Here is a 26,858-nt window from a genome sequence, read left to right as displayed (position 1 = left end):
TATGCACGCAACAAGAATAGAAGTATAGATGTTACGTAATGCTTATTAGTTATTACTATCAATTACGTATCCAGTTCTAGATCTTTATTACTACGAACAAAAAAATGCATACACCAGTGCCGGTACCCAGACAGAATCAACACAGACCACTGCTATCATCGGAAAGCCCGTGTTCTAAAACGCGGCCAGATAGTGCTCGCTTTCTTAAAAAATGCATAAAACCTAAAAGCGACCAAACAAATCACCTCCACAAGCCGGGTCTGCTATGTAAAGTTAAAGTACATCCATACTTAAGAGCAGTATGTCTGTATCTAAGAAATTATTGTTGCTACGTTAAAGATATTAAAGTTTTGACGTAAATGACCTTAAAAAAGTCAGGCATAGATATTCAGTTAATTCCATAAGGTCTTAACCGGCAAATCGCACCTTTACATTAGTCAAACATAAGAAAATTCGGAAACGTAACATATTTTCATCTAGAACATTTACACTAATCAGAAATCATTCAATCAGATAATCGATAATTAAAATTCTGCATTATATACCCGGACAGGCATTTAACTTGGTAGAATGCAGTTGTGCAAAATATTCTACGACATTTTTGGAATCGCCTAACTCAAAAACTTTTGTTAGCTGAAATTTTGCCAAAAAATAAAATGGTTATGCACTGCTTACAATTAGTATAAAAAACCAAATTCACACTGATTTTTCAGGTCGACCTAGTTAGTCTCTCCCTTCCAGATTGAGGAAGTTTTCGATTTTGACTTGTGATTTGAAACAATACAGTAACTACATATACTGTTAACAGGTATCTTGAATTATTACCTGATGCACATGTACACGCTCTTGTCGCCGAGTTGCTCTCCACACAGTCAGATCGAGAATCAGGAAGGGAATGTTTATAGTTTTCAGAGGCGAACGCAAGACAAACCACGGTACAGCGGAAGTTATCCTAATTTGCTTACACAGCGGGAGCTTTATGGGTACAGTTGCAGGTTAAATTAGTACTGGTTCTACTCTGACACCCCTTTAATTCTACTGTATCTCGCTTTGCGATTATAAATCAAAATATTGTACGCAAACACTACACATTTAAGGAACATAATTATTATTGTCCGTAAAAAAGCCGCGTCCATACGCATCCATGCTTCTTTGCAGGAATCAAGATTGCTTCGACACAGATACACGTTGTTGCACTCATTAGTATTTTTGTTTCATCTTTCAAAATCAACGCGTGACCTTAAGACTTTCGTGTTTTTGTTTTACTTAGGCGCATGCTTGATCTTTCAAAGGTCAGTAAAATTTCAAATTTATTTACCTACTGAACTTATATGTATGTGTGCGGTGCGATTCAAATATGGCCAGTGATATTGTTAGTAATAATGATCCCAACGACGAAACCATTCAGTGTCTAACTTCAACCAGTTCGACAAATGACGACCGTGTTCGAATCCTAACTAAAATTGCCGCACGGCGCGCTGTGTCTGAGCCTTACCGCCGATATCCCTCCAGTCTTCCTGGATCTGGATGTACCGGCGTTCGAAAAACCAAACCGTATTGTCTAAAACCTCTTCGTGGTCCACACCGAAAACACCTTCGGTGGAGTCAATTACGATCGATATTTCGTACGAACGAATACCAGAATTTCAAATGTTTGAGCTGTTCTGCAATCCCGATTTTCCTGGACTTGTCAATATTGCCTCTTTTGATGAAGACGATAGCCCGAATGCCGGCGATCACGATGCAGTGCAACAATCACCGGCGCTGCCGTCGGATGACCGTGATGAAGCAGAAAGCAGCCAAGCGGAGAGCGTGGTCAGTACTTTAGGAGAACTGCCCAATATCCAGAGAAAAAACTGCTATTTCTACCGGGAACGCGAGGAAGCGCGACAGCTGCATGGCACACAAAGCAGCTGCGCCTCGGTCAATCGGCCGGCCTGTCGGCGTCCGTCCGCCGCGGCGTTGGAGTCCCGAGCCGAGTCGCTCAAGCGACCGGTCCGTCATCTGGGATCTTTACTGGTTTTAACGGCCGATTACGCACAAGTACGGCCCGATTGGGAAATTTGCCGGGAAATTTTTAATATTACTCATTACGCAAAAAACGGAATCATGAGTAATCATTCAGCGCAGGAAATTCTCCAGCAACTTAGTGACAAAGAAGCAAACTACAAAAAAGACCTGAGCAAAGTTGCACGAGCGTCAGGTAAAATGACCAGTAACCATAGTACTGCATGTCCGCTGGTACGGTATTTCACGCTGTACAGTATACCTCGAATACCGCAGTAGCAATATTAACCGTAATACATAATATACATAATATACATAATATTTATATATATATGTATTCGTATACATAATATTTTACTTGTTTCATATATACGTAGATATCAATCTGGAAACGTTCTTTCTCATGCATTTGGAATCAACGGAACGATTGCATCTAGTCAATAACAATGACCCGTTATGCCGTGCGGCGTTTTGGAGGTCGACAGTGCAACGTGCTTCCCAGTGGGCATCGCTGGACAACGCGGAGGACATACTGCAACGGCTGTTACACGATAACCTTATCGATTTAACGGAAACCACTGAGGATGTTATAGCGGCGCTTAACCGCTATGGCTACAACCTTATTCTATTGGACGATATTTTCAAGCTTTTGAAACCGGAGAAAAAAACATTGCAGTACTACGAACGGCTTTCCGAAGTACAGCGGAAAGTTCGCCGAGTATGTGACGCAACCCTTAGCGATCCGGACTCATATACATCCAGCAACTGCAAGCTGTGTGGTTGCCAGAATTATTGCAACCAAATACGTCAAGTATGCGACGATTGTTTTGACGAATGCTGCGGTGTGATGTAGGCTACAGAAGTGGCAAAGGTCAGTTTAATGTGAACAAACTTTGTCGCAAACTTTCAGGTTTTCGAGCTTTTTTGTCATTTAATGCATAAGTTTTTTTATTTATTGCGGGCGTTTGTGCTGTATTGTACACTGACTGTACTGGCATGCATACTACTCTAGTACTGTTACTGTGTTATTTTAATTTACAACTTTTACCACTTTGCATTCGGTAAACGTTGTCGTTTAAAAGGATCAAAAGAGAACACTTCTGTTTTTTTTTATTTATACGGGTTTATACAAAAACGCATAAAATGTAATAATCTTACCCGGGATTCCCAGTAGGGCGGTACTCGCGTGTTACGTCGTACTCTCATTAACTTTAAAACGTTAATATTTGCCTATTGGCAGTTATACTGTACATAAGTACACGATAGAATGCAACTTTATAAAGTGCGGCTTTACTGTGTAAACATAAACCGTGTTATGTGTCACCAATAAATTGGATTGATTCATATGTACATGACTGAAACGGTGATATAAAGTGATTGCGTTCTAATATTTGCGACAAATGGAAAAGACAAACGCATGCCGGCTGACGAAGTTGCACATCCGCGTACTCGACCAAGAGCGCGTTTGCTCATTCTGCAGCACTGAACCTCGTGTGGAACCCTTCAATCACAGGTTAACCGTAAATTTTGTAGTGACGCATTACCAACGAGGTTAGACTATTGCAGCAACTTTTCACACAGTGGTATACATTTGTATTGTATACGGTACCCTCCTTGTGCGGATGAATACAGGGTAATTATTATTACAGATTGCGCTAAACGATGTGAATCAACCCCCGCTTGGCGGAAGTTTTGACTTTGATTAAAAAATAGTTTTCTGCTGAAAATACGTGCGCAGTTTTCCTACCAAAATGTGCGCCAATGTTACGAGGGAAGCGAAAATCCGGAGCTGCACAGGACACGAGCTGTTTTGTTCCTACTGGTATCCAAACAAAGAGCAGCTTCCTAGGTAAGTTTGGTAAATACCTGTAATTTACCTCTGTAAGAGTCTCTGTTAGATCAAATTCGGGTTTATTAAATGCACGAATATATTTTGCAGATTGCAGCATTTTTCTGCTGTTTAGTGGTAAATTATTGTGTGGCAAATTCGAAATAAGCGTGAAATCAATTTAACTGCGAAAAGCCACTGGAAAGTCCGCGCAATCGCCTTTGCAGAAATATTCTATTTGAAAATACTGGAAATAAATTTTGATCAATTTTCGGCAGTACAGTGTCTGTACTTCATGTTGGATTTGTATAACTGACAGTAGTTGGTAGAAATAGTTATGAAACTGCACTAATATTGATAGGCGTGATAGATTCTATATATGTTTAGTCAGAATAAAACAACCTTGCCCAATCTGGAATACACCTTGTATACTCTTAGCTGCATCTTAATACGGCGCGCTGTTTTGTGTTATTCTATCCAAGATCGTCCACCATCACAAAATTTAAGTTTTGCATAAGCTTTTTCCTGATTCGATCCAGACGAGGTTCTCGCGATCGTTCTGTTGAAGCACTTACATATATATGCACTTAATTCTTTTAAACATGCAGTGTGTTTTAGCCAATTAAAGGCAGAAAAGTTAAACTGGCTTAGTACGACGATATTGCATCAAAAATGTGTGGTTATTCGCTTCATCCTGTGTGTGACCTAGTCCTAGCTCGATTTATGACGCAAGTTCATTATTTATCAATGAAAGTCACTGAAGCGGCATCCCGTCGATCGATGATGACACATTTATCGGAATAACTGTAGCATAGTACTACAAGTATCGTTATCGTTGAGGTACTCCTCTTGGCATGTTTTCGACAGCGGTGCTATTAATTAAGACATGCTACACAGTTGTTAATAAAATGATGCTGATCAAGTTTTCATTTTACATTGCAATTTTTTTTTAAAATTTTTACATTTCGATTTTGTCTTTCTGTTACAGAGCTATGGTATTCATTAGCCATGGATTTGGGGAGTATTTGGTGACCTATGATCGGCTAGTCAAGCGGCTTCTGGACGCTAATTTTCTTGCATTTGGACACGACCATGGTAAACCATCTCTTTCTTATGCACTTTATTTCTGTACAGTTCTATCAAATCCATTAATTCATTCGAATAATATCAATTCTGGAACTTTGATATTTGCAATATTTTGGTTCTCTGGGTAATTGTACCTTTAGTAGGGATAGACAAACTTCTTACGGTGCTGCGCTTGTCACATTCTATTGGTTCATATTTCTTCATTTCGTGATAAAATTTTTTCAGTCGGTTTTGGAAGAAGTGGAGGAAAACGAGCACAAATCGACAACGTGAGCCAGGTAAGAGCTGTATTAAGCACAACCTTTGGCTAATGTTAATTCGATCTTTTTTGCCCTGCTGAGTGGGGGCTTCCGGTATCAGAAATTTTAGTGAAACTTTATTGTATATTGTTATTCTCTGCAGTATGTCAAAGACGTCGAATGCCATGCAGCTTCCGTGAAAGCCAAATTGAAAGACATTCCTATATTTATTGTTGGCCATTCCATGGTAATTTTTGATTAGCCAATCATACCCGGTAGTGGTCGATGCACTGACCCAAAACATAGATATTCTGTAATAGTATTTTATTTACATTATTCAAGGCAACTATAGGTATTAGATGTTCGACAAGCGTTAAAAATATTACATAATTTAATTTTGATCATAATGCCTCGAGAAAGCCATACTTGGTTGGAAACATCAGCGTTCGTAAATTAGGCTGGTAAATTAGGCTTTTGCGAAACAGTAAAGACTGTTTGGAGTACCCTGTTTTAGTACTTAAATGCCATGCTTATATCCTTTACGACAAATCGTATGTACTTACCTTGTATCATTAGACAAGTATAATTCACTAATTAATATTATGAAAAACACAACGCATCACTTATTGAAATTCCTGTAGGGTGGAGTGATAGCAGTCGGCACAGCGATTCAGAATCCGAATCTCTTTGACGGTGTGATACTCCTTAGTCCCGGTTTGGCCGTAGCCAGCAAATTTAACACACCGGCAATGAGGTTTCTGGGGAGAACGTTGGCACGGATTGCACCAGGAGCAGGCCTGATTCAGCTGGAAGCCGAAGCGATAACGGCCGACACGTCCATAGTACGAAAACTTTTCCTGTGCTGACTCGACGTTTATTTAACTATAATTTGAACTTTTGTTAGATCGAAAAATATATGAAAGATCCATTAATTTACAAAGGACGCTTAAAAGCTAAATGGTTAAACGCATTTCGACTTGGAGTAGACGAAATTGTCAAAGGCATACCCGACGTGAAGTGGCCGTTTCTCTGCATTCAAGCTGGAAATGACCCTTGGATACCGGCACTAGAAATCGAAAAACTTATGAACACTGCCCAAAGCCCAGACAAAACTGTTGTTGTGAGTACCTAGAACAAGCGATTTAGCGCATCCAAATTTGTTTGGAAAAGTTTGTATAGCTGGCAGCTGGCACGCAAATAAATTTAATTATATGTACATACTTCAGCGCGTAGTGCACGCTGGAAACTTATTAATAATACTTCGGCAGTAGTTTTAGATCATTCAGTTAATGGTAGCGTTGTTACGGCAGATAAACATACTAGGAAAATCTGCTTGTGATTATTTGCAGATCGTTCCAGACGCTTTACACAGGGTTTTCGATGAACCCAATGGTGTAGGCGACGAAGTTTGTCGAAAAGTGGTGGAATGGATTGAAAATCATGCGGAACCAGAGAGCTGAAATCACTACCAGCTTCCAAGCATCTCATATGAGCTGCTCAATCAACCATATTGATTTTGTTGCAAAAGTCATACATGTATATTTTTTTAGTAATACAGCATTCTGATTCTTCTATCCTCGTTGGATCTGATTCGTAGCATTTGAGAAACAATGCGTTAATTGTATTTGAAATCCGTCTTGTGTAAAGCGTTATAATTATATGAATCAGTTGTACTGCAAACAATTTGTCAGGTTTTGGGACAGTTTTTGGAAAAAGTAGCATTAAAATCGCAGTAACATGGATGTATTGCGCAGCTGCACACGACTGTAACCACCTGACTGCTATGTTGAGTTTATTAAACATCCAAAGAGTACGCATGATACACAAATCCAAGGAATGGTTGTATTGTCTCTATGTTCAGAATATGATGCGTTGCATGGGCTAATAATGCTAGCGTTAAAATTAGAATATTTAATACGACAAGATAAAATTAGTGCCAAATGCGAATAACCCCGCAGTGCTGCGGATTCGATTATAATTAAAGGTTATGTCACATGATTTTAACGTATTTAGTGAATGCCGATGCTCTTCGTCTGTCGTCAACGCCGATTTTGCGACAACAGAACAGTACTCCTTGTAAGCCCGAAAACGCATTAGGACGCTTTACGATGCATTGTTAAAGATGCGGTTAGTTTGTTCTTCTAATGGGTTTGTGTGATGTATACGGCTCAAAGCCATAAAGTACAACAGATGCGTTTCGGATGTGCAGCTCCAGTCAACGCAACTCACGACTTCCTCTGGTCATGAGCAAGTCAGCCACACGCCCATAACGTCATGAATTCCCATTCTCACACCGGATCAGGCGGCCAATAAAAGGGACTAAAATATTTCAGGTGTTTGCAGGAAGTGATTTGTAGGGTATCGAATTGCAGTAGCTCGGATACATCCATTCAAGACTATATAAACAGCGTTAAAGTCCTGTTCAGATTGCCAGAGTAAAAGTAATACATGTTCGACGTCTTCGGTCATCAGATTCCACTAACGTAGCATTACTTAGTATTTTTGTAATCTGGTGTCAAGATTGTCAATAATATGACACCGACTGCTGGTACTAAAACGCTGCCCATGTTTGTGACCTTACCGGTAAGCGTATAAGTAAAATATAAGCATACATCTAATGCTGCAAACATTATTAATAAGCTGCACGAGTCGGTGATTTTTTCACTGTAAGAGCAGCATATTATTTTTTTAATATCTATAAAACATTTCAATATTACTAATATTAAACTGGCATATGATTAAAAAAAACTAAGCAATCAGTGATGCCGTTGACACAGATGAGAAATTAAAAGGGATTTAAATACGAATATCCGAATATATGTTAAATCTGCAGCCACCTGTGCTGTCAACTCACTTCAACATTTTTCTAGTTTTCCATGTACATAGCGATCGCGGTTTTATTTCGCGGCTACGCGGCTGACACTTCCACTAATGATCCTCGATATTACCTTGCCAAAGCCGTTAACGTGAGATCCCTTAACGCGAATCCACGAAGCGCTATGGACGAGGGCCGACCGCATTACGCTTCCGGATCTGCATCTCCTTTGGAAGGTTTGGCAGGAGCGTACTACCTACCCAAAACATGGTTTATCCCGTCCGTTATCAGCGGCAGTGTTGACGCGTACGACAGCGATGACGCATCGAGAGATCTATCAACCGGCAACCGCAACAAAAAAGGAAGCGTCTACAGCTCAAAAGGTCAGCTCCATTCGTTAGCTAAATGTAAATGGCACGCATTTGATCCGGCTGCCATTTCTATAGTCATTGCTATAGACTGTAGGCATTCTATAGTCAGTCATTAAATCAAGACACTGACGTCTTGTCCCTCTTTTGCTGCAGTTGATTCCGAACCACTCATTAATCAGTTTTCCGATCATGTGTATTCTAATTTTAATCGAAAAAGAGTGAACATCCTTATTCCTTATTTGGCAAAGCAAAGGGGCAATAAACCGTTTTGCTTGCATAGTATAACAAATTTTGACAATTTCTGTACCGTGCTATCAATCCCAATTTGTTTCAAGTTTACGTGCAGTCTTTTGATACGAGTCAGGGCATGTTAAGCAAATCTGAAATGTGTTGTTTTCCAGAACTGCCAAGACGGGACACTGGAGCAAAGGTGGCAGGAGCAAGCTACACGAAACCACCGCAAAATTACAATTTCTTTCGACTTATCGGATGATGAGCTGGAGCATCCAACGTCCAGCTTAATGCACTTTACGAGCTTGTTCAAAGCAGTTCTAACTTTTCTTTCTTAGCTTTTTATTGTACTCTTTTTTACCATCAAAAGGTCGTGAAAACGAGCTCGTGCACAATAAAGTTACAATGAAGGGTACGGCGAACAAAATGGATGAATACAACTACACCATTCAATCCAAAACGAACCAAAACTAATAACCATATCCCACTTTCTGGTCCACTTCATACTGGGGCTAAAAATAAAAACAGCCACATGAAACAGCTTGATCCGTACAGTAAAACAAGCGAATGATTACAATTATTATCACCAACAACAGCATTTACAAGATAACCTTTTAGTTAGATAACTTAAGAATCAGAAACCTTCAAACATAAAAGTAACATAAAAGTAACATAAATACTCAGACAATAATCCAACAGAAATTGCTAACAAGAAAGCTCACCTCTTGATACGTCCCAGCGGTCCTGCCTCCTACGCGCTTATCCACCTGATTAACCATCTGCTGAGTGCGCAGCGACAATGTCTTCGTTTTCTCGATCAGCATTTGATAAGATGACAAAGCCGGAATTCCCATCAGGACCTCGCCCTGTTCAAACACTTACAATTTTACCAAAATATCATTATCAGTGGACGTAAACGTGGGAGTACAATCAGCCCCGCCCTCCGCATCATCCTTTAGAGAATCAACGCCCTGGGATCAATTAGCGAGTGCTAAATTTATACACGACTGAGTGGTCGAATATAAAAGCTGTTAGAAAAAGCCTTTCTGTAAACAACCAAATTACGCCCCCCGCTATCCCTTTACTCAGCTAAACAAAACCACATGGGCTCTCGCGTAAGGAAAAATTAACTGCCTGTCACAAATAACGATAAGTACAATTGTGGCAGCGTGCATTCAGACTTCTACACCCCACCTTAGCCGCATCAATTTTCGCATCCAGACGCGCATTACGGATGACATTAGCAATCCATTTCTCGGCCTCGTCCGATTCCAGACTCAGTGTCTCCGCCAAATCCCGAATGCTGTGGAAATTCAATTACTACACATTAGTCAAACCGAGAACACCGATTTCTCCGAAAGTGCGAATTGCCAACCTTATCCTTGAATGAATGCGACAGTACGTCTCAAAGATGTACTGGCGTGCGCTGTCAATAAAGTCCTCCACACAACCAATCAGGAAAAAATCATTATCCAAAACTGTTTCACATTCCTTAAGCATTTTCTGTGCCCGTTCAAAATCGTAATCAACAAACAGGCTTGTAACGAATTCCGTAACAGGGTCCTTATAATTAGGCGATTCCTAACAACGAAAAGCTAAAACTTCTGTGGGAAACAATGTTACACAACCTTACTTGTTTGATAACTTCGATAACGTCCTTGATGAGCTGCCTCCGGCGGCGATTAGTCAAGATAGCCACGACGATGTAGCGCAAAATATGAGGACAGAGAGTCTGGATTGCGTTCAAATATCTACGATACCGAAGTATTTTTATTAATTCCCGTTGTTAAATAAAAGAAGAAACTGCCGTCAGTCTGCCCCACTACCTAATTAACAAGTTCAGAGTAATATCGGCATCATGTATCAAATATTTCTCATTTCAGGTACTTACTCAGGCTCTTGCATACACCAATCGACTATGAGATCTTTGCCTTTCGGATGGTTGAAAAAACATACAATGACCAATGAATAAGCCAAGCTCGATCGTTTAAAGTTTCCACAATTGCTACGCGGTCCTGCAAAAGCCATTGAATTAATGCAAAAAATTTAATTGCAACACTAAAAATTAACTGAAAATCTGAAAGTTCCATACACATCTTTTGCACTACATATTGCCACGTTAATATACAATAACCGTTCTCAATTTGACAAACAACTTACACTGACGCTATCGATGTCGGTTTTCAATTGGTTGAGATCGGCCAATGCCGTATCCCAATCCTGCAATAAGATTTCTCCAGCAGCCTTTCCCCATCTAGCTGGTCTCTGCTTGGGATGATTCGTCGGAGCCTAAGAAAAAGCGATTAAAGAAAACATTTCACACTGAACATTAACAATCAGTCAATCAAAAATCCATCTGCTCAGTCCCGTAAAAGAATTCTCCCGAACGAGTGACATTAGGCAACATCTTTTCTGGTATCAACAAGGAACGTACCACTGAACGGAATAAATCCAAAAACTCCGTAGCTCCCTTGTAATTACCGCATTCGAAGTTAAACTTGGCGTAATCGAATATCGTATCCAGCATTTCCGGTTGGAAGCCGTGTTCTCGCACTAGAACTTCATATAATTGGTCACTGTCGTTAATGGTCTGAAATATAAAATATGCAGCAATCCCCATAACCAAATTTTCGAAGATGCAAAAAAAAACTCTGAATAATCCAATAACGCGAACGACGAACCTCGACAGCTGTCTTGACACCTTCTGTCTGGAAGAAGTTCAAAATTCCTTCGGATTCAACCTGTTTCTCTTCGAGTCCGGCCAGCACTTTCTGTCGCTTGATAGCCAGGTCTGAAACATTTTAATTCACCGTTGAGGATGTCGCACCACTAGTGAAATGGATCGAAGTACCTTCGGGAACCTCTTCGGACTGATTGAGTTCCCTGACTTCAGATATCACATAATCCACCATGTTCGTGTCCTTCATGATTTCAATACGACTGACTCTCATATCTGTCGCGTCGTAGATCTGCAACATACCACAACGTTACCACTAACATGTTCGTGGTCTCCATAAATCCCTGGCAATCACCTCACGACTGCTGAGAAATTCCAGCAAAGGAATGACCAAATGACGGTCGAAGAACTTTGATAACACGGGTGTCAGATCGTACTGCGCCATGGCCAGAGCAAAGAGCGTCAAACGAAGGGTACAAAAATTACCAAACGATGGGATGTTCTCAAATTTCAAGAGTGCACTTTCCTAAATGGAAGTAACTGAATAACAACACAGATCATAAACCAAAAAATTGTTAAGAATTAAAGATTTTCCCCAGTTTCTTGAAATCCTTAGACGTGGACTTACGATAAATGCATTTGCCGACTACAGTCAACTAACAACCGCCGGCCTGGGTAGGAAGGATGCCCTACAGGCTACCGCAAAATGATGCATTTTTTTTAGTTTTACGGCTTTTGAAAAAACCTTTGAGATCGAGAGAAATGGAAAATTGTGTATGACTGTAGGAAAATTTATAGGTTCACATTTTGTAGTAAATGTTCAGCAATTGCACTAAATACTTACGGTATTTCATCTAATATTCTATCTATGTTCATAGTCATAACTCATACAATGTAATACCATATTAAATGAACTGGTGCTATATTCACGAAATCAATTAGCTTCGTTCGGCTGGTACAGATTCTGGTAAATTTATTCTGGACATGTAAACCTTCAAAACGTACACATTCTGAAAAACCACCCGTATCATAACACTTGGACAGGAAACTTTACCCAAACTATGGATTCCAACTTAAAATAGAAAATGAGCCACAACTCTGGCCTTTGTTGCCGTAATGACATCAGAAGAAGCCCGTTACGCCAATTTGTTCAACATCCAATCAGAAGTAAAACGTTCAAACCATTGTACGCAATATCTAACGTGCTTGATACTCCACTGAAACAATCCACCGGATTTCCTGATTTCAAGTTCTGCAGCCAGAAACAGATCCACATTAGAATTAAAACACTTGACATAAAAAAATAAAATATATGCCAGAACAAAACCATAACTTACCCAGATCGCTGACGGAATGTCAACTCCATCAAATCATCATCTCTGTCATGGGACTCGTTGCTTTTCTTACCATCTACAGGCTTTCCAGAATGCGTACTACTCTCCGATTCTGGCGAAATTTGAAGAGCCTTACTGGTACTAGGCGCTTCTGTTCGGATATTCAACGACATCGGTGGAGATGCTGTAATCGAACCACTGTTCATCACCGTAACAGCGCTCGGTGAATGCACAACGCCCTTCCGTCCAGAGCGAGCGGAGGATGGTGACGAATGGTTGCCGAGTGAAAATGCTCGAATACGAAACGCTTCAGGATTCATACCCGACGGAGACTCCGGTTTGAAAGACGTAATCGACGCCTTCGGCAACTGGCAGCCGGTAGAATACGCCCGTGCTTCTCGTAACTGTGCATCTTCTCCATCCTCATTAATAAAAGCTTTAACCTTTTCCAGTTTGAAATCAGCTCGAGAACTTAACGAGTTTATCCGCTCCCAGCCGAATGACGACGACAAGGACGAACTGGAATTATCCCACCCTGAATCACGATTGCGACTCCTGGGACCCTCCATAACTGCGTAGGTCACCTCGCCTAGTCGGTCAATATTTTCTTCTCGATCGGAGGGATGCGACTGGTACGACGCATTTGACATGGTGCTGCGACGGGAATCACAAATACCGGAGGAGGTCGCCGAGCCGGGTGCCATTATCATGTATCCACCGGCTTCGTCGGTCTTTTCTGGAGGTGGCGGAGATACCACAGTGGGAGGAGTTTTGTGGGGAACATCAGGGAATTTGGGAGGTAAATTCATCTCGAAATATCCAGATTCACCGGAAGAAGCTGCACTACCAGGTTGTTCCGCTGCCCCAGAAACAGGAACAACTGCAAATCCAACAGCAATCAAACGTAGTACAATATGTGCATTTAAATACTGTACCTGCCATCATTAACCAGACGATCAATACCGTATGCGAATTTGCAACCATATTTCGGTTTACTCTGATATAAAGTTACCTTGAGAAGACGCATTTGGCATGGTAATTGTCATGTAATCTCCCGGTTCCTCGGGTATGGAAAGACTAAGAGGAGGACGCTGCTCACCGGTTGGCGACAATCCTTGTGGATACGAAAAATTCTCCCTGGGTCGAGAAATTGAACTATAATTCAACATCGGAACCTCCGGCGATGATGGTATTTTTGGCCTGCAACCAATGAAATGATGAAAATAACAGGGAAGAAACTTACTGATCGAGAAAAACAATATTAATCACATCCTACATCCACACGAGAGTTTAGCTTGGAACCGCTTTTCGGCTATACAAAAGAACTGCCCTCACAAAGGTAAGGACACCCACATACACCTCTACACCGTAAGCAGTGGGAGCATACTTACGGGAAATCACAAGGTAAGTAAGACGCATCCCGATCGATCGCTAAGTAATTTTCTTCATTAGTGGAGGTGCTCCTCGCAAAATCCGGCACAAAGTACTCTGGCAGCTTTTGCTCCGCTGAGCCCGTTTTCTCCCGACTGCAACGTTAACCTTTCTTAACTAGGGCAATGCACCGATTAGTTCATTTGACGGTTTTCTTATTTCAGAAAATTAGGCTCACATTCAACTTATAGTTACTGATACGTAATACACACAAGATAAGTAATAAACGTAAGCACTACTAAAATACAAATAAACGTTTAACGTCGCGAAAAATTTCTAATTATTTGTACTTCAATGAAGGTTAAGGCGTTTAAACTCAAATAATATCCAAACGGTTCAGTTTACAATCACTTCCAAGTTATTACAGTACTTAAACATCACAAGTCAGCTGTTTCCACCACGTTATAATTCAAATATAGTCATATATATATCATGACATATATAATATCATGATATATATATCATGATATATATCATATATATGTCATGACAATTTTTAGTGAGTACGCAGTGAGTACTAACCTTCCGGATAAGTTTTGCCCAGATGACCGAAAACTTTCTGAAAAACCACCAAGTTGCCCCTTGTCTTTCGCTATCTCATATGTATTACGTCGATTATCCGGCGTAAGTTTGGGTCGACTGGAGTCTTGCGTATTACTGCGTGGACGATGTCCAGAAGTTGACACGTGCGCATTTTCTTCCGGTGGTCCACCTTTACGCATGGCTCTACACCGTATACAAATGCATGAGTGCTCGATATAAAGCGTTATACCTGCACATTTACAGATCGTTAATTATTACTATTATTATTGCTATCATTATTGTATTCATAAGCAGCAGATAGTTCACATCCGGCAACATTGGCATTCTAGCGTGGGGTCTTCCACGCTAGAATATTTAAAATTGTCATGAAAATATTAAAAGATGTCGAACGTTCCTCATTTCTACGAAATATATATTTACGGTTTCACCGCAAAACGAAGTCTTAATAATTAAAAATTCGACATCTCAGACGTAAAACGATGATTGCACCCTGATAAAATATCCGATTTTTAAAAACTTAAATTCGCATCACAAGTGCTTTTTTTAATGGTTTACGAAATCGTTAAAACAAAACAACATACTCTGAGATAATTTCATGGATGTGTTGCGCAGACACCTTATCCTCGGCTGCCATACAGAAGTCACCGGGCCCCGTGCATGCTTGCCGGCCGAGTTCAATGTAGAAAAAGGATTTATCGGAAACATGCCCAACCTTCCGTAATTTCACCAACTGGAATATGGATTATTAACTATAACCAGCACGATATGTGTCAATTTCCATGCATTACCGGAAATACTAAGGTATTTTCTCCCATTGCATGATTCAAGGGAACGAGTTTCAGTGTCCGATCAACTAAGCACAGGCGATACGGTCCCAGGATATTCTTCGTCTGGCCCAGCCCTTGCCGTTGGATATCGACATTCCATACGTAATCTGCAAACGTACAGCAATACAAACCGGGCATAAATATATCGATTTCTCTTGAATTCGCAATAACACAGGGACCGGCTCAAATGGAACACGCATTGCCTAATCATTCGCAAACATGAAGAGCGTTTCCTGTTTATCGCCCCGTACTGCCCTACAGGAGAAAATTCATCTTCAGTATCAATGGGACAAGTGTTTAAATACTGTTTGTACAGGACGCCAAATCCCTTCGGAAATCCACACACAGGCTTCCTGATTGGAAGTGGCATTCCTTGGCTGAGAACAAAATCTTAATTACGCGCAGCGATACGCTGTGCGATACAAAAAGGAAGAAGTTATTTATTAAAAACAGATGACACTATTCCAGATCATGTCACAAACAAACATTTAAAAAAAAAAGTGGGGTCAAACAATTCGTGGCAGCGATTCTGATCTTGAGTACAAATAACGCGCTTCCGAAAATGTTGTTAATCGTAAAAATATTGCGGACAGAGTGACGTGCGAATCAAATTAGCTCTACAGTTAATCGCATTTTCTCAGTTGAGCGCGATTTGTAATGAATTTTCTTGACGTAAGTCATTCCTCATAGCCTCAATTACTAAATGAAGATCCTATCTTTTACTTCAAAGCGTCAATGATCAAAGCTGCATTCTTGGTACCATGGGAGGTATTTTTGAAAATAAGCGAATTAATTAAAATATACGAAAGCGGAAAGATCACCTTGAAAACAAGTTCCGCTCTTACCGTAAAGCGGTGTCAGTGGAGGTGAATTTTCCGGAAGCGGTTCTTCCCCCAAGCCACTTTTCTGCAGTTCTAATAAATCCTGCAGCCATTCCGATTGCTCACGTTCGGAATTGCACACTACAGATAATGTTTCACCGAGAGTGAATACGGATATGGCGTGTTTCTCTTTGCAATCCTCTTTTGAATTGACGGCAAAACAAGCCGTTATGGCAAAACTTCTCTTGGGAGGACAATTATTACGAAATTTTGTTTCGCTTTCGTGATATTCCAATATCGCCGGTTTATCAGAGGATGATTCCCGCAGAACGAAAAACTTCTTTTCAGTCCGTTTGCCAGATGAATCCAGCAACACAAATAATGGCCGTTTTTTTGTCATCTAAGAAAAAACAGCACATCATTATCAAATAGCAATAACAGCAGTTTAATGTTTATGCCAGCGGGTTGTATGAACTTCGAACAATAATAATCACGCTACGCGTAACGCATATCACACAAATTAATATTTATGTAATTTATTTGATAGTGTAGTATAGCATTTATATCCAAACACAAAGACTGAAGTGAACAGACTTCGGTTTGGCTTAATAATTTTGGGAAAAAAGTCGTTTCTTTCGTGCTCGTATAAAAGTGGCGTTGCATATAAAATACCGCATGATGAATGCAAACCAAGAAGAGCGCACTTACTGTGACTTACAGTAGTATAATTCACTTTGGCATGGTGGCACGTTTAAGCACCAAAAGTTAAATCATTGCAATGGAAGAGTTTCCAATTCTAGAACTACCAGAACTGAGAACTGTTATCCGTGGTTAAGTCGTACCTTGAATTTTTTCAAGTAACCCATTCTTCGGATACCTCCATTGGAAAGACGTTGAATGGCCGAACTATCGAAATTACTGTGCGCTCCTTCTGTTGAAACGTAGTCCGCAACACCGACGGAAGAAGTTGCCTCAAAGAATTCTTTTTGAACTGAGCCATCCTTGTGAGATGTTTTTCACCAGAATAACATTTGAGGTTTCAAGGTTTCGAAAAGGTTTCACAAGCAGGTACGCAGTTTCTTGCTAACTCCATGAACGATAGCTGACAACTGTAGACCTGAAAACATTTGAGCCGTGTGTGCGTCTGTACCCACAATTTTGTGAAAACATCTTGTAAACAACGTTTGACGAAGCATGTACGAAGCAGAAACGGTGATTACTTACTTACATCACACCGCACACGTGCCCATTTGCCAGAAGGTGGCGCTATACAGTACATACTTTGCTGTTGAAAGCCTGCCAAGCCTAGTCATTGGGGGTGTGGTTTGGCTGTCTGTCTGCTACTGTAGTTCGTTTAAAAAACTTGTAAAAACTGAAATCGTGTTTTTACCTGCAGAAGCGCTACATTTGTTGTTTGAAACTACGCATCGCGGCTGCGTTTCACATAAGTGTTGCGGCTGTCAAGATACCTTGCGGCTGTTCAATAATCGTTTCGCAAAATGTAATAAGTAATAATGTGTGTCGTATGTTGGTGGATCGGATGTGTGTGTGTCGGATGTTGGTCGTTTTCCCGTTGGATAAATTAAAGGTAATTTACCGTTAATTTGTACTTTTTCAGTTTCAGTGTTTTTCTTGCTTTCCAAGTTTATTTTATCGCACGAAAGGCTTGGTGGTTTGGGTGATCCCTTCTCGCTTGGCCTCTATCGCCTCGTGATTAACGAGTTTGTTTGCGTTGCCTTTGTTTTGTTGTTCACCGAAGTGAAACGTGCAAGGCAGCAAGCGGATTCAGTAACACCATGAACTCTTTGTCGTCGTCCACCACCGTTGTAACAGATTCCGTCCCATCCGGCAGCCAATCTCAGTCTGTAAAACCGGAAGATCCGGACATCGAATGTTGTATTTGCGTCGAACCAGCGCTTCATCCTGTCAAGTTGCCATGCTCGCACGTTTTCTGTAAGTAGATTTTATGTGGTTGGTGTTTACTCTCGCAGAGATATGGAAGCAGTTATGTTGTTAGTTTACCTTGCTTATTAACTACAGCCTTCGGGTGATGATTGACCTGGCTGCAAGTGCAGCAGTTTTTATTGATATAAACTCGGTACGATCGTGAAACTGTTTCTTCGTACAGGTTTCCTGTGCATAAAAGGTGTCTGCGCGACCGATTACAGTTGTCCCCTATGTCGGAAGAAAATCCCGAAGTCAGCGATTGATAAGCCCAAGCTTCTGGATAAGGACCTGAAAGTTAAAGGGAAGAAAAGAAAGGCAAAAGACAAAAGCAGCAATAAGAGGCGCAAGAGTCAAACTTCCACTTCCGGCGATTCGCCCAGTGCGCCCGACAAATCGGACAGTATAGTCAGTTATAATGGGGGACGACAAATCTAAACACCTTAGTCTGGTTTTACGAGGGGAAAAACGGATGGTGGCGGTATGATGAGCGGACGGAACAGCTGATCGACCAGGCCGTAGCGGATGGGAAAAGCTCCTTGGAAGCGCTGATTGCGGGGAATATTTACGTGCTGGATTTGGCGGGGAAGGTGCAAATGCTGAAGAGTAACCCGAATATTAAACGGAACATTAAGCAGGATACGCTGAGCGCTGACTGTAAGGGCATTGCGGGACTGCTGATAAAATGATCTGCGAACAGCGCGAGAATTGCGTTCCATGGAGGTCAGCATTGTCTTACTTTCGCACAACTTCCGTTTTTAGATAAACTTAAGTACTTTTCTTTATTTCTTTCTTCTATTTTTTAATTCTCATTCAGTACTTATATTCTGTTTTCTTGTTGACAACGATTTTATACATACTCTACGATTTACGTTTATGGATTTATATGGGTACCATACTTCTGTTGCTTGTGATGCCAAAGTGCTACATGATTGAGGATGATGATTCATTATTGATTGCTCAGTTTCGTGAATTGAAAATGAAAAGTTTACTGTAATTTCAATTATGTACGAGTACTCTTTACGTCGTATTCACAATGTGTTCATAATGAACCCACTGTGTAGTAATTCTGCGCAGGTAGACATAGAAGACTAACTGCAACTTGCAAGTATCATTTCTCCAGTCCAGTGTGGACTTACATACCGTTGATAACCTTTTAGTCAATAATACGATACAATAGGAGTGACTTGTGTCTCACAGTTTACAATTGACGCAAGCGTAAAAATTGCCAACTGATGCGGAGAAATTGATGAAAATGTATTGTCGCGCTGGTGAACGCATGCAAATTTAAGTAAATGAAGTTCTTGTTCGTATATGATACGAATTTTCGACAAAACACTGATAGTGTTCGTGGTTACTGACCGTAAGTCCGTTTCGAACAATTATTCACAGAAATTTGAAACTTTTTGTGCATTACACAAAAAAGCATACAAAATAAATGCCAGTCAAAACAAAACAGCTGGCTGCAAAAGCGATTGAACCGAAACAAAACGCATACCGGCAATAATTTACGGCATACTACTTTGCCCGCACCATCACTGCCATATTACACAAAATATACAGTAAAGCTAAAAAACAAAAACCTATAACAATTTATTCAAAGCGAAGCGTACAGAAAAGCGAAAAGGCAAGAAAGTAGCCTAAATATTCGGAATTCAATGTCTGCAGGTAGTACATTTCTGCATCGCGCTCTCGCCTTGTTAATTTGTTAGTACTGTGAAAACGAAAGAAAATCCTTTCTAAACTTCGGCATAGGATGCCCTGATTCCCGACGCATATTGACGGGTAAATGCACCGACATTATGGTACGAGTCAAGCCATAACTCGAGGTCTCAGTAATGGCTCGCGGAAGTGGGGGAGGCAGGTAGAATTCAGTACATCCTGATCTTCCTTGGTTCTGCCGGAAACTCTCGAATTTGGACAATTTCCACTCCGCCATGATCGATTAACTGCACTGCCTTTCTGCCATCGTTGTAGTTGACAGTACGCGATAATTTCGGAGTTTTCAGAATCATTTGGGTTTGAACATCGCCTTCTGCCATTTTAGTGGACGTTTGGCATGGAACAGTTAAATCAAAATGTTCCCGTAAATCGATCATCGTTTCAAATGGTTTTCGGCACACTGGACACGAATACTGTGGAAACTGGTGAACGTTCCGTTCATGCCTACATGTCGAAAAACCGTGGATATTATACGGTATTTCCGTTGCTCCAACCGTTTTTGCATCGAAAAAGGACATATGTTTTTAATTTTTGACGACAACCAAATATACTAGTGAAAATAACGGTACGAGCATACTCATTTCCGGTTTTTAGCGTACTGATTTAAAGTTTATACCGCAATAATCGCCTATATAGCGTATACTGACCACATCAGCAGATTTACAGTACTTTAGCAAATTCACTTTGAAATTACAGTGTTTCCAAATTTTTAGCAGAAGATTATGTAAAGTCATCAATTTGCACTTACGATTTTAAATTACTCGCTTGTGTATAAGTTTTTCCACAGAACTGGCAAATGTGTCGGCGTGCCATATGATGGGCTTCTGCATGGGCTTTCAAATGCAAAGCTTGATTGAATTCTGTAAAATAAAAGCCGTACGTCGTACTGCATACGTAATAACAGTGTGTTACTTATATTAATGCAAGAGCAACATAAAGCACTCATTGTCAGCCAGAAAGTGCAGATTATGAGGAAGCTATTAGCTAAGTTTTGATCAAATTTATATTTTTTGATAAAGGCAACATGTATTTTATACGCGGTATATTCTATATGTGTACATTATCACATAGCTTCAGTTATCCGAGGCTCCGAGCGTGTCTCGCACAGACAGTATGAAATATTAATGTCTGACGATTTTGGTACGAGTATGCGTGGTATTTTAGTACACGTGACAGTTTTTACTGTAACTCTATATTACTCATTAATTACCTTTTCCACAGATCTCGCAGTTGAATATTTCTCCGGCATGTACGTTTTGATGCTTTCGCATACTGGCATAATGCTTGTAGGACCGCCCACACATTCCACAGATAAATCGACGCAATGAAGAGTGCACATCCTTATGCCGTGAAAGGGAAGAAGCCAATGTAAAAGCTTGACCTTTGGGTACCAAATGCACAAAAAATGTTTAATCTGAAGGGCAAGAATAAGCATTCCATGGCCAGTCCCGGAACGAACCACGGTATACATCATCAATATTTGCCGAAGGCATTCAATGATTTTTGACTGGGAAATACTTACTGCACATAAAATTTTCTACAAAAGCGCTTGGACAAATAGTAGTTAACGATTAAGATCATTTACAGAATATACCTTACCGCAAATATCGCAGTACTTATTCCTTGATCGATGCTCCATCTGCAAAAGCCGAGGTTGCGTTATACCGTTAAGTCTACCCAACTAAAGGGTCATGAACAGCAACATTTGCAAACTGTCTTGTTGTTGCATTGGATCACGAGAAAACGTTATACATGGGTGCGTTATTAATTGTTTACCATTTCGTAGGCGAACGATTAAATTACCTTGCGCGGCAATTATAATTTTTCCTTTATAACAATCTGACAACCCGCAAGTGAAAAATGACAAGTCGTGGTAACTGGAACTGCAATTACGAGTTCGGTAGACGTAGCTCTAAAGTATGGAGATATAGCGAAAATTGGAACGTGAGAGCGCATATACTTGATATGGACATTGCCTTTACACTCACATTGATATGCAGAAGTGTGCATTAGGTTAAGAAATCAGTTTTGCTTCTGTCTGCCACTGCTTGTTTTCAGGATCATGAACATAGACTATGTTATGCGGCGTCCTGTTGATACGCAAGAAACATTCTACAACGAATCACCGAACGGAAAAACAATTTGTTACTAGATGGCGTGCTTGTCGTAAAATTATTTTTAACCACAGGCTTATTAGAGTAGTTGTACAGTCATTACATCATCTTTAACAAACAAGGGTCACTCACTATACAGCAGGCTTTAAGATGGCTTACGGAGACGATACACCCATGTAATAATATGTACTCGTAGTTCACTTTCGATGTGAGCCTTTAAACTGCAAAACATCTTTGACAAAATTCTGACTTCCGAGACACTTTTTTCTTCAATTTTTTTTTCTTAGGTAACCCCCTTAACATAAACTGTTTTCAATTGTGTACTCCAGAGTTATTTAGCTAAATCACAGCATCAGATAACAATTACCTATACGTAATTGATAGTGAAAAGCATTACGCAATATTCGTGTTGCGTGTATATACAACACAACAGATGAATTTTTCTACAGCTTAACCATTATCATTGTTATCGTCACTCGCCGGTCAGGTAGCGGTAATTTCAAGTTCCTTGGCAGCTTTTTACGATAGATAAAAGCTGTTTTGAAAAGCGACCAAAATTTTTTGGTTAAAAAAGCAGCAGAAGGCAGAAAGTATGGCTTTTCGATGTGTTTGACTGAGTACAGCTTGAATCTTTGAAACCTTATCGAAATAGCATCGCTAACACATAGAAATTAATTGCTTGTACTTAATCGGTTCTAACGATTTTAGCTTTTTAGACATAATACTCGTACTACAAGTCGAACCAGCAACAAACCCCATGTCAAGCGCTAGCGGCTGGAAGCGGCGATTAAACTTGATGCATTTATGTGCACTTGCAGAATAGTAACGACTCAAATGAATGATTCATTTTATCGAAAACGTGATTACGAACCGGAAACCCATATAAACAAACCGGCTCGCACATGTATAGCACAAATAAACTAATAGAAGGTCAAGATCAATGAGTTCACTTCGCAAAATCTGCGTTGCATTGCGTCTTTAAAATGGGTGTTGTCAAAAATTCAACACTGTCATAATTACTGTATTAATCTATATTGTAAGTAAATTGTCGGGGTGTACAATTCGTGATAAGTCGGGCGTTTAATTAAGCGACCAAAAGCATACAGATATCCATCATTATCACCAAAACACCTACAGGGAATACGAAAGCATTCCAGCTTTACTGCAGCTTAATTGTAACATACTCCAACAATATCAAACGCATCGCAAAAGCGAATGAACAAAAAGAGCTTTATAGAATACTACACACAAATAATGAAGCACGCATGTTTTCAGCAAGCGGTGCACCTATACTCCCCACATAACCAAATTTAGTTTTTCGGGTATTCAAGCGGACGATCAAAATTCAAAAAGCGTTGAAAATTTTTTGGGTATGGGAGGGCTTGCAGAGCTTCCACTGTATATTGCTCCATTAACGACACCGGTGAAATAAAGGGAACAGCAGATGGCGAACAATCGTTCTCGTTATTCGGGCTGCTCTCGTTTGACACTTGCCCATTAGCCGCTTGAGTAGCTGTACTGCGGGCGCTGTTATCGCTCTGCGGATTCCGAACGGCTCGTAATCCCGAGAGGAGCCGTCGTCGCAGCTGGTGAAGCGAAAGAAACATCGGTTCCGAGACAGCATTAATCTGCTGTACAATCTGCTCTGCTTCGCTAGCTTCCGCAGCGCTACCATTTCCCACAGGACTAGCCATCCTGGTAGAAGACCCAGACGACTGCGAAGCAGGAGATGATGATCCGCCATCATCGTCATGATCACTCTGTTCACCTGACCGTCTGCAAAAATCACAACTGGAAGTATGCGATAGCATGCACAGCGCACACTATAGGTAAAGCAACGTGGTAAATTTACATTTATAGTTAATCAAAAATATTCAGTTACCGTTTCGGTGGTTCGTTATTGTCCTGCATTTCATGACCTTCAGAACATGACTGGCGAGCCGAAAAGCGACGTTTCCGCTGAAGAGTGTCATTCACGCTCTCAAGTCCAGCTGATGTAGTAGCTTCATCATCTGGAGCGTTCGCTTCGTTGTTACCATTTTTGTGTCCGTTGTTAATTTTTTCTGGCTTCCTTCCATCTTAACACACATAATATGAAATCTGTTACTGTCAAATCTGTTACTGTGTTTAAACATATGTTATTCGGGGCTTACAGTGAACATACATATACGAACACGTATGCCGTAAATACTGTTATGAATTAACCGAACTAAACCACTAATTGTAAGAAAGAAACCAACATTCAAATTATACGAGTATGAAATATTTACCATCTGTATTGCCGCTAACAGCAGCACGACCGTTCTCTTCGGGAGGTTTACTGGTAGCATCACCAGACTCGCGTCCATCAGCAACGTTACCACTTTCTGCTTCTTCATCACTGTGGCCATCTGCAGGCGAATCGTCGTCCAGATCATCCTCAAAATCACCCGGCTGCGGAGCATCGTTGCCATTATCGTTCGATTCCGCTAAGTTGAAGGGATCAGCCAACATGATTTGTGGCTCGCCATCGCCATCATTCTGCGCAATGACAAGAGGAACTATCAGGCGCTGCTGCGGACGTCGACGCAGCTCCGAAACCGGCTGCCTCGGATTCGCTCGCGGCATCCACACTTCCGGATGCACGGCCAAAATATGGTTACGCACAGCACGAACAATGGCAGCGCGACACCCATGTTTCAGTGACATTAGCGATGGTTTCGCTGCAAATGAGTAACCATTCCTAAACTAATACATTATGACACTTCAGTTTCTTTAGCAGACGAAAGGTGTTAAACTATACCTCCGGTGTACAAAAGACTATTTCAACTGAAAAACTTACGTAGTTCAACGACTTTTGCCTCCGGTGTCGGATCCAATAAGCTAGCAAACGAACAAGACATGAGATTCTCCTTTTTCAGTTCATCTTTATCGAGACGTGTGATTTTGACGAGCTAGAAATCCAAAACATAAACGATTACAAGAAAAAGCATTTAAGTGTAAAGTGTAAACCACAACACTACCTTCTCTTCAACCGGAACAATCATTTTACCGCCCACTTTAAGAAACTTTGTAAGGAACTGAACGTGTTCGTCCTCGTTACAAGCCGAACCGACGTACATGCGATCATAGCGCCCGAAGTATTCATCACACAACTTCAGTCCATTGCCCACCACAAATTGAGGCGTCGAAAAATCGAAGTACCTCAGGGCAATGCATGTCTTGATGAATTCCTGTAAACGTTCCATAGCGTATTTGACATTGCTTTCGTGAACTTCCACTCCGTGATTAATGCCGTGCGTTCCTGCAAGAAAGAACAAGCTGTCCAGAATATCTTTTGCAGAAAACTGTAAACGGTGACTTACGTAGTGGCAAACCATAACGATTCTGATTTTCGACGTACTTATAAGTGTCAGTTAAGATTATTTATTTTAAGAGTAATATTTTCTGACGTGTTGCATTTTCCAACTGAAATCCAGTATTATGAGATTTTCAAAAATATTAACAAAATTATTATTCAAGAAAATTTTTTTGTTAATATACGAGTATAATTGCAACAATCAAATTAAAGCGCGTAAGCGTATACAACTGAGGACCGTATAAACTTCCAGTCGCAACAGCATCGAAAATGTTTTATGCATACCAGAACAGAGAATACTTACACAAAATTATTGGCGTAGCGCTATCAAACATTCAACATAAACTACGTTTTAAGGCAATATAAGGCAAAAGCAGACAAACAGTCACAAACCTAACAACAAGCCCGCCATTGTGCTAAGGTAACCCGTTCCGCTTCCAATATTAAGAAACGACATGCCACGCTCTAAATCAAGAGCTTCCTGTCGTAACAATAGAATATATAAATATCTGGATCGGATCTCACACTTCAATATCAGTCAACTTACAAGCACTTCTGCATATATACACGGCGCTGAAATATGCAAATGGCCTTCCTTCCAAGCGCTGTCACGGTAAGCGATAGATTTACTGTCGGGAAGAAAGTACATTGCACGATCCACAGAACGGAACACTCTAACAACTTTATCCGTTTTCAGATTATTATTCTCGAACAAATTATCTGCAAAGCGTGACGATTAAGGATTAGAAAATCTCCACCAGGATATTTTTAAATGACGATAAAATGCTGCAACAAAAACTTACCGATTAAATCATCGTTGTCCACGCCAGTCGAAACGGCTCCCCCCATTTTCAAACTGAATAGTCAGGAGTTTCAGAAAAAATGTGAAATGCTGTTTCTAACACATTCGATCCTCCGCAAATGGATAGTAATCAATAATTAAAAAATAACACAGGTTTATCTGGCCATACGATAGGCATCCAGGTACCTACGCTTTTACCGTTCACGCATCCATATGCGATTAGCACCGAATACTTGGTACCATCTGAAATCAGCCGCTAGCACTGTAACGTTTTACTAAACCGTTTGTTCCAACTATTGTGCAACGTGACGACCTTGATGAAAAACATAAGAAGCAAAAATTCTGTCGAATAAATATAAATATTCTGCAGTCATTACCAGAAAGAAAACCCCATGGGCATCACTATTCTGCCTGTGTTGTTGTTTCTGCATGTTTTCGTCACGAGGCTGCGAAGTGTGAACCAAGTCAACGAACAGATGACTAGAGGCGTAACCAAACAAGTTTGTTCGCTAACCACCGACCCGTAGGAGGTCAAGGTAAAAAGTAAAGTATGGTAACGAAGCGATAAAATCGGAATGCAATTAATTTTCAAAAGATTTCGTCTCTCTAAAGTATTTCAATAGACTTCACACGTTTTTGACCGTCTATCTATGACTTTGACTGGAGGCTGGAAAATTACTGCAATCAAAATACATAATCTAACTAACATGAGCCAAAACCACTGATGTT

At 40.5% G+C, this 26,858-nt stretch overlaps 8 protein-coding genes across 11 annotated transcripts; 4 read left to right on the top strand and 4 right to left on the bottom strand.

Moving 5' to 3' along the window:
- The first annotated feature begins 1,527 nt into the window (after window positions 1-1,527).
- On the top strand, window positions 1,528-2,893 carry LOC129597078 (uncharacterized). Its single transcript, XM_055494514.1, has 3 exons — window positions 1,528-2,203; window positions 2,385-2,725; window positions 2,861-2,893. Exons 1-3 carry the CDS (start codon window positions 1,528-1,530, stop codon window positions 2,891-2,893), a joined length of 1,050 nt encoding a protein of 349 aa, XP_055350489.1.
- Window positions 2,894-3,368: 475 nt separating this feature from the next.
- Window positions 3,369-6,917, top strand: LOC129597115 (monoglyceride lipase-like). Of its 2 annotated transcripts, none has more exons than XM_055494558.1 (8): window positions 3,369-3,520; window positions 3,657-3,856; window positions 4,824-4,930; window positions 5,147-5,199; window positions 5,324-5,407; window positions 5,802-6,002; window positions 6,065-6,280; window positions 6,510-6,917. In XM_055494558.1, exons 2-8 carry the CDS (start codon window positions 3,759-3,761, stop codon window positions 6,618-6,620), a joined length of 870 nt encoding a protein of 289 aa, XP_055350533.1. In that variant the 5' UTR covers window positions 3,369-3,520; window positions 3,657-3,758; the 3' UTR covers window positions 6,621-6,917. The 2 variants fall into 2 exon arrangements, with proteins under 2 accessions (XP_055350533.1, XP_055350532.1); XM_055494557.1 differs by having other exon boundaries at window positions 3,403-3,558.
- A 593-nt stretch (window positions 6,918-7,510) lies between these two features.
- LOC129597064 (uncharacterized) lies at window positions 7,511-8,989 on the top strand. The gene is made up of 3 exons (XM_055494495.1): window positions 7,511-7,743; window positions 8,031-8,358; window positions 8,748-8,989. The coding sequence occupies exons 1-3, from the start codon at window positions 7,693-7,695 to the stop codon at window positions 8,837-8,839; spliced, it is 471 nt and encodes a 156-aa protein (XP_055350470.1). The 5' UTR covers window positions 7,511-7,692; the 3' UTR covers window positions 8,840-8,989.
- LOC129597063 (eukaryotic translation initiation factor 3 subunit E-like) lies at window positions 8,898-11,868 on the bottom strand. Its single transcript, XM_055494494.1, is given in 12 exon segments — window positions 8,898-9,089; window positions 9,300-9,443; window positions 9,772-9,880; window positions 9,953-10,158; window positions 10,211-10,328; window positions 10,469-10,529; window positions 10,532-10,592; window positions 10,738-10,866; window positions 11,012-11,167; window positions 11,259-11,368; window positions 11,429-11,546; window positions 11,610-11,868. Coding segments are annotated over 12 exon segments (1,344 nt in total). The 5' UTR covers window positions 11,700-11,868; the 3' UTR covers window positions 8,898-9,047.
- A 342-nt stretch (window positions 11,869-12,210) lies between these two features.
- On the bottom strand, window positions 12,211-17,394 carry LOC129597042 (insulin receptor substrate 1-like). Of its 2 annotated transcripts, XM_055494467.1 has the most exons (10): window positions 17,053-17,394; window positions 16,235-16,610; window positions 15,351-15,496; window positions 15,144-15,292; window positions 14,630-14,745; window positions 14,542-14,578; window positions 13,980-14,114; window positions 13,601-13,788; window positions 12,592-13,468; window positions 12,211-12,506 (listed from the first exon to the last, which is right to left on the bottom strand). In XM_055494467.1, exons 1-10 carry the CDS (start codon window positions 17,074-17,076, stop codon window positions 12,500-12,502), a joined length of 2,055 nt encoding a protein of 684 aa, XP_055350442.1. In that variant the 5' UTR covers window positions 17,077-17,394; the 3' UTR covers window positions 12,211-12,499. The 2 variants fall into 2 exon arrangements, with proteins under 2 accessions (XP_055350442.1, XP_055350440.1); XM_055494465.1 differs by having other exon boundaries at window positions 14,542-14,745; window positions 17,053-17,393.
- A 170-nt stretch (window positions 17,395-17,564) lies between these two features.
- LOC129597065 (E3 ubiquitin-protein ligase rnf146-like) lies at window positions 17,565-19,113 on the top strand. The gene is made up of 3 exons (XM_055494496.1): window positions 17,565-18,163; window positions 18,339-18,566; window positions 18,602-19,113. The coding sequence occupies exons 1-3, from the start codon at window positions 18,007-18,009 to the stop codon at window positions 18,841-18,843; spliced, it is 627 nt and encodes a 208-aa protein (XP_055350471.1). The 5' UTR covers window positions 17,565-18,006; the 3' UTR covers window positions 18,844-19,113.
- Window positions 19,114-19,493: 380 nt separating this feature from the next.
- LOC129597118 (zinc finger protein Gfi-1b-like) lies at window positions 19,494-21,913 on the bottom strand. 2 transcript variants are annotated; one of them, XM_055494561.1, is made up of 5 exons: window positions 21,653-21,913; window positions 21,476-21,515; window positions 21,087-21,257; window positions 20,625-20,736; window positions 19,494-20,320 (listed from the first exon to the last, which is right to left on the bottom strand). In XM_055494561.1, the coding sequence occupies exons 1-5, from the start codon at window positions 21,653-21,655 to the stop codon at window positions 20,026-20,028; spliced, it is 621 nt and encodes a 206-aa protein (XP_055350536.1). In that variant the 5' UTR covers window positions 21,656-21,913; the 3' UTR covers window positions 19,494-20,025. The 2 variants fall into 2 exon arrangements, with proteins under 2 accessions (XP_055350536.1, XP_055350537.1); XM_055494562.1 differs by having other exon boundaries at window positions 21,680-21,913.
- A 1,142-nt stretch (window positions 21,914-23,055) lies between these two features.
- Window positions 23,056-26,540, bottom strand: LOC129597093 (protein-L-isoaspartate O-methyltransferase domain-containing protein 2-like). The gene is made up of 8 exons (XM_055494534.1): window positions 26,131-26,540; window positions 25,875-26,047; window positions 25,721-25,808; window positions 24,993-25,273; window positions 24,812-24,923; window positions 24,261-24,692; window positions 23,873-24,068; window positions 23,056-23,766 (listed from the first exon to the last, which is right to left on the bottom strand). Exons 1-8 carry the CDS (start codon window positions 26,174-26,176, stop codon window positions 23,301-23,303), a joined length of 1,794 nt encoding a protein of 597 aa, XP_055350509.1. The 5' UTR covers window positions 26,177-26,540; the 3' UTR covers window positions 23,056-23,300.
- Between the last annotated feature and the right edge of the window lie 318 nt (window positions 26,541-26,858).

This window comes from Paramacrobiotus metropolitanus, unplaced genomic scaffold, assembly GCF_019649055.1.
Source record: "Paramacrobiotus metropolitanus isolate TYO unplaced genomic scaffold, Prichtersi_v1.0 Parri_scaffold0000100, whole genome shotgun sequence".
NCBI lineage: Eukaryota > Metazoa > Tardigrada > Eutardigrada > Parachela > Macrobiotidae > Paramacrobiotus > Paramacrobiotus metropolitanus.
Note: the sequence above shows the minus strand (reverse complement) of the source record. Positions and strands in the feature narration are given on the sequence as shown.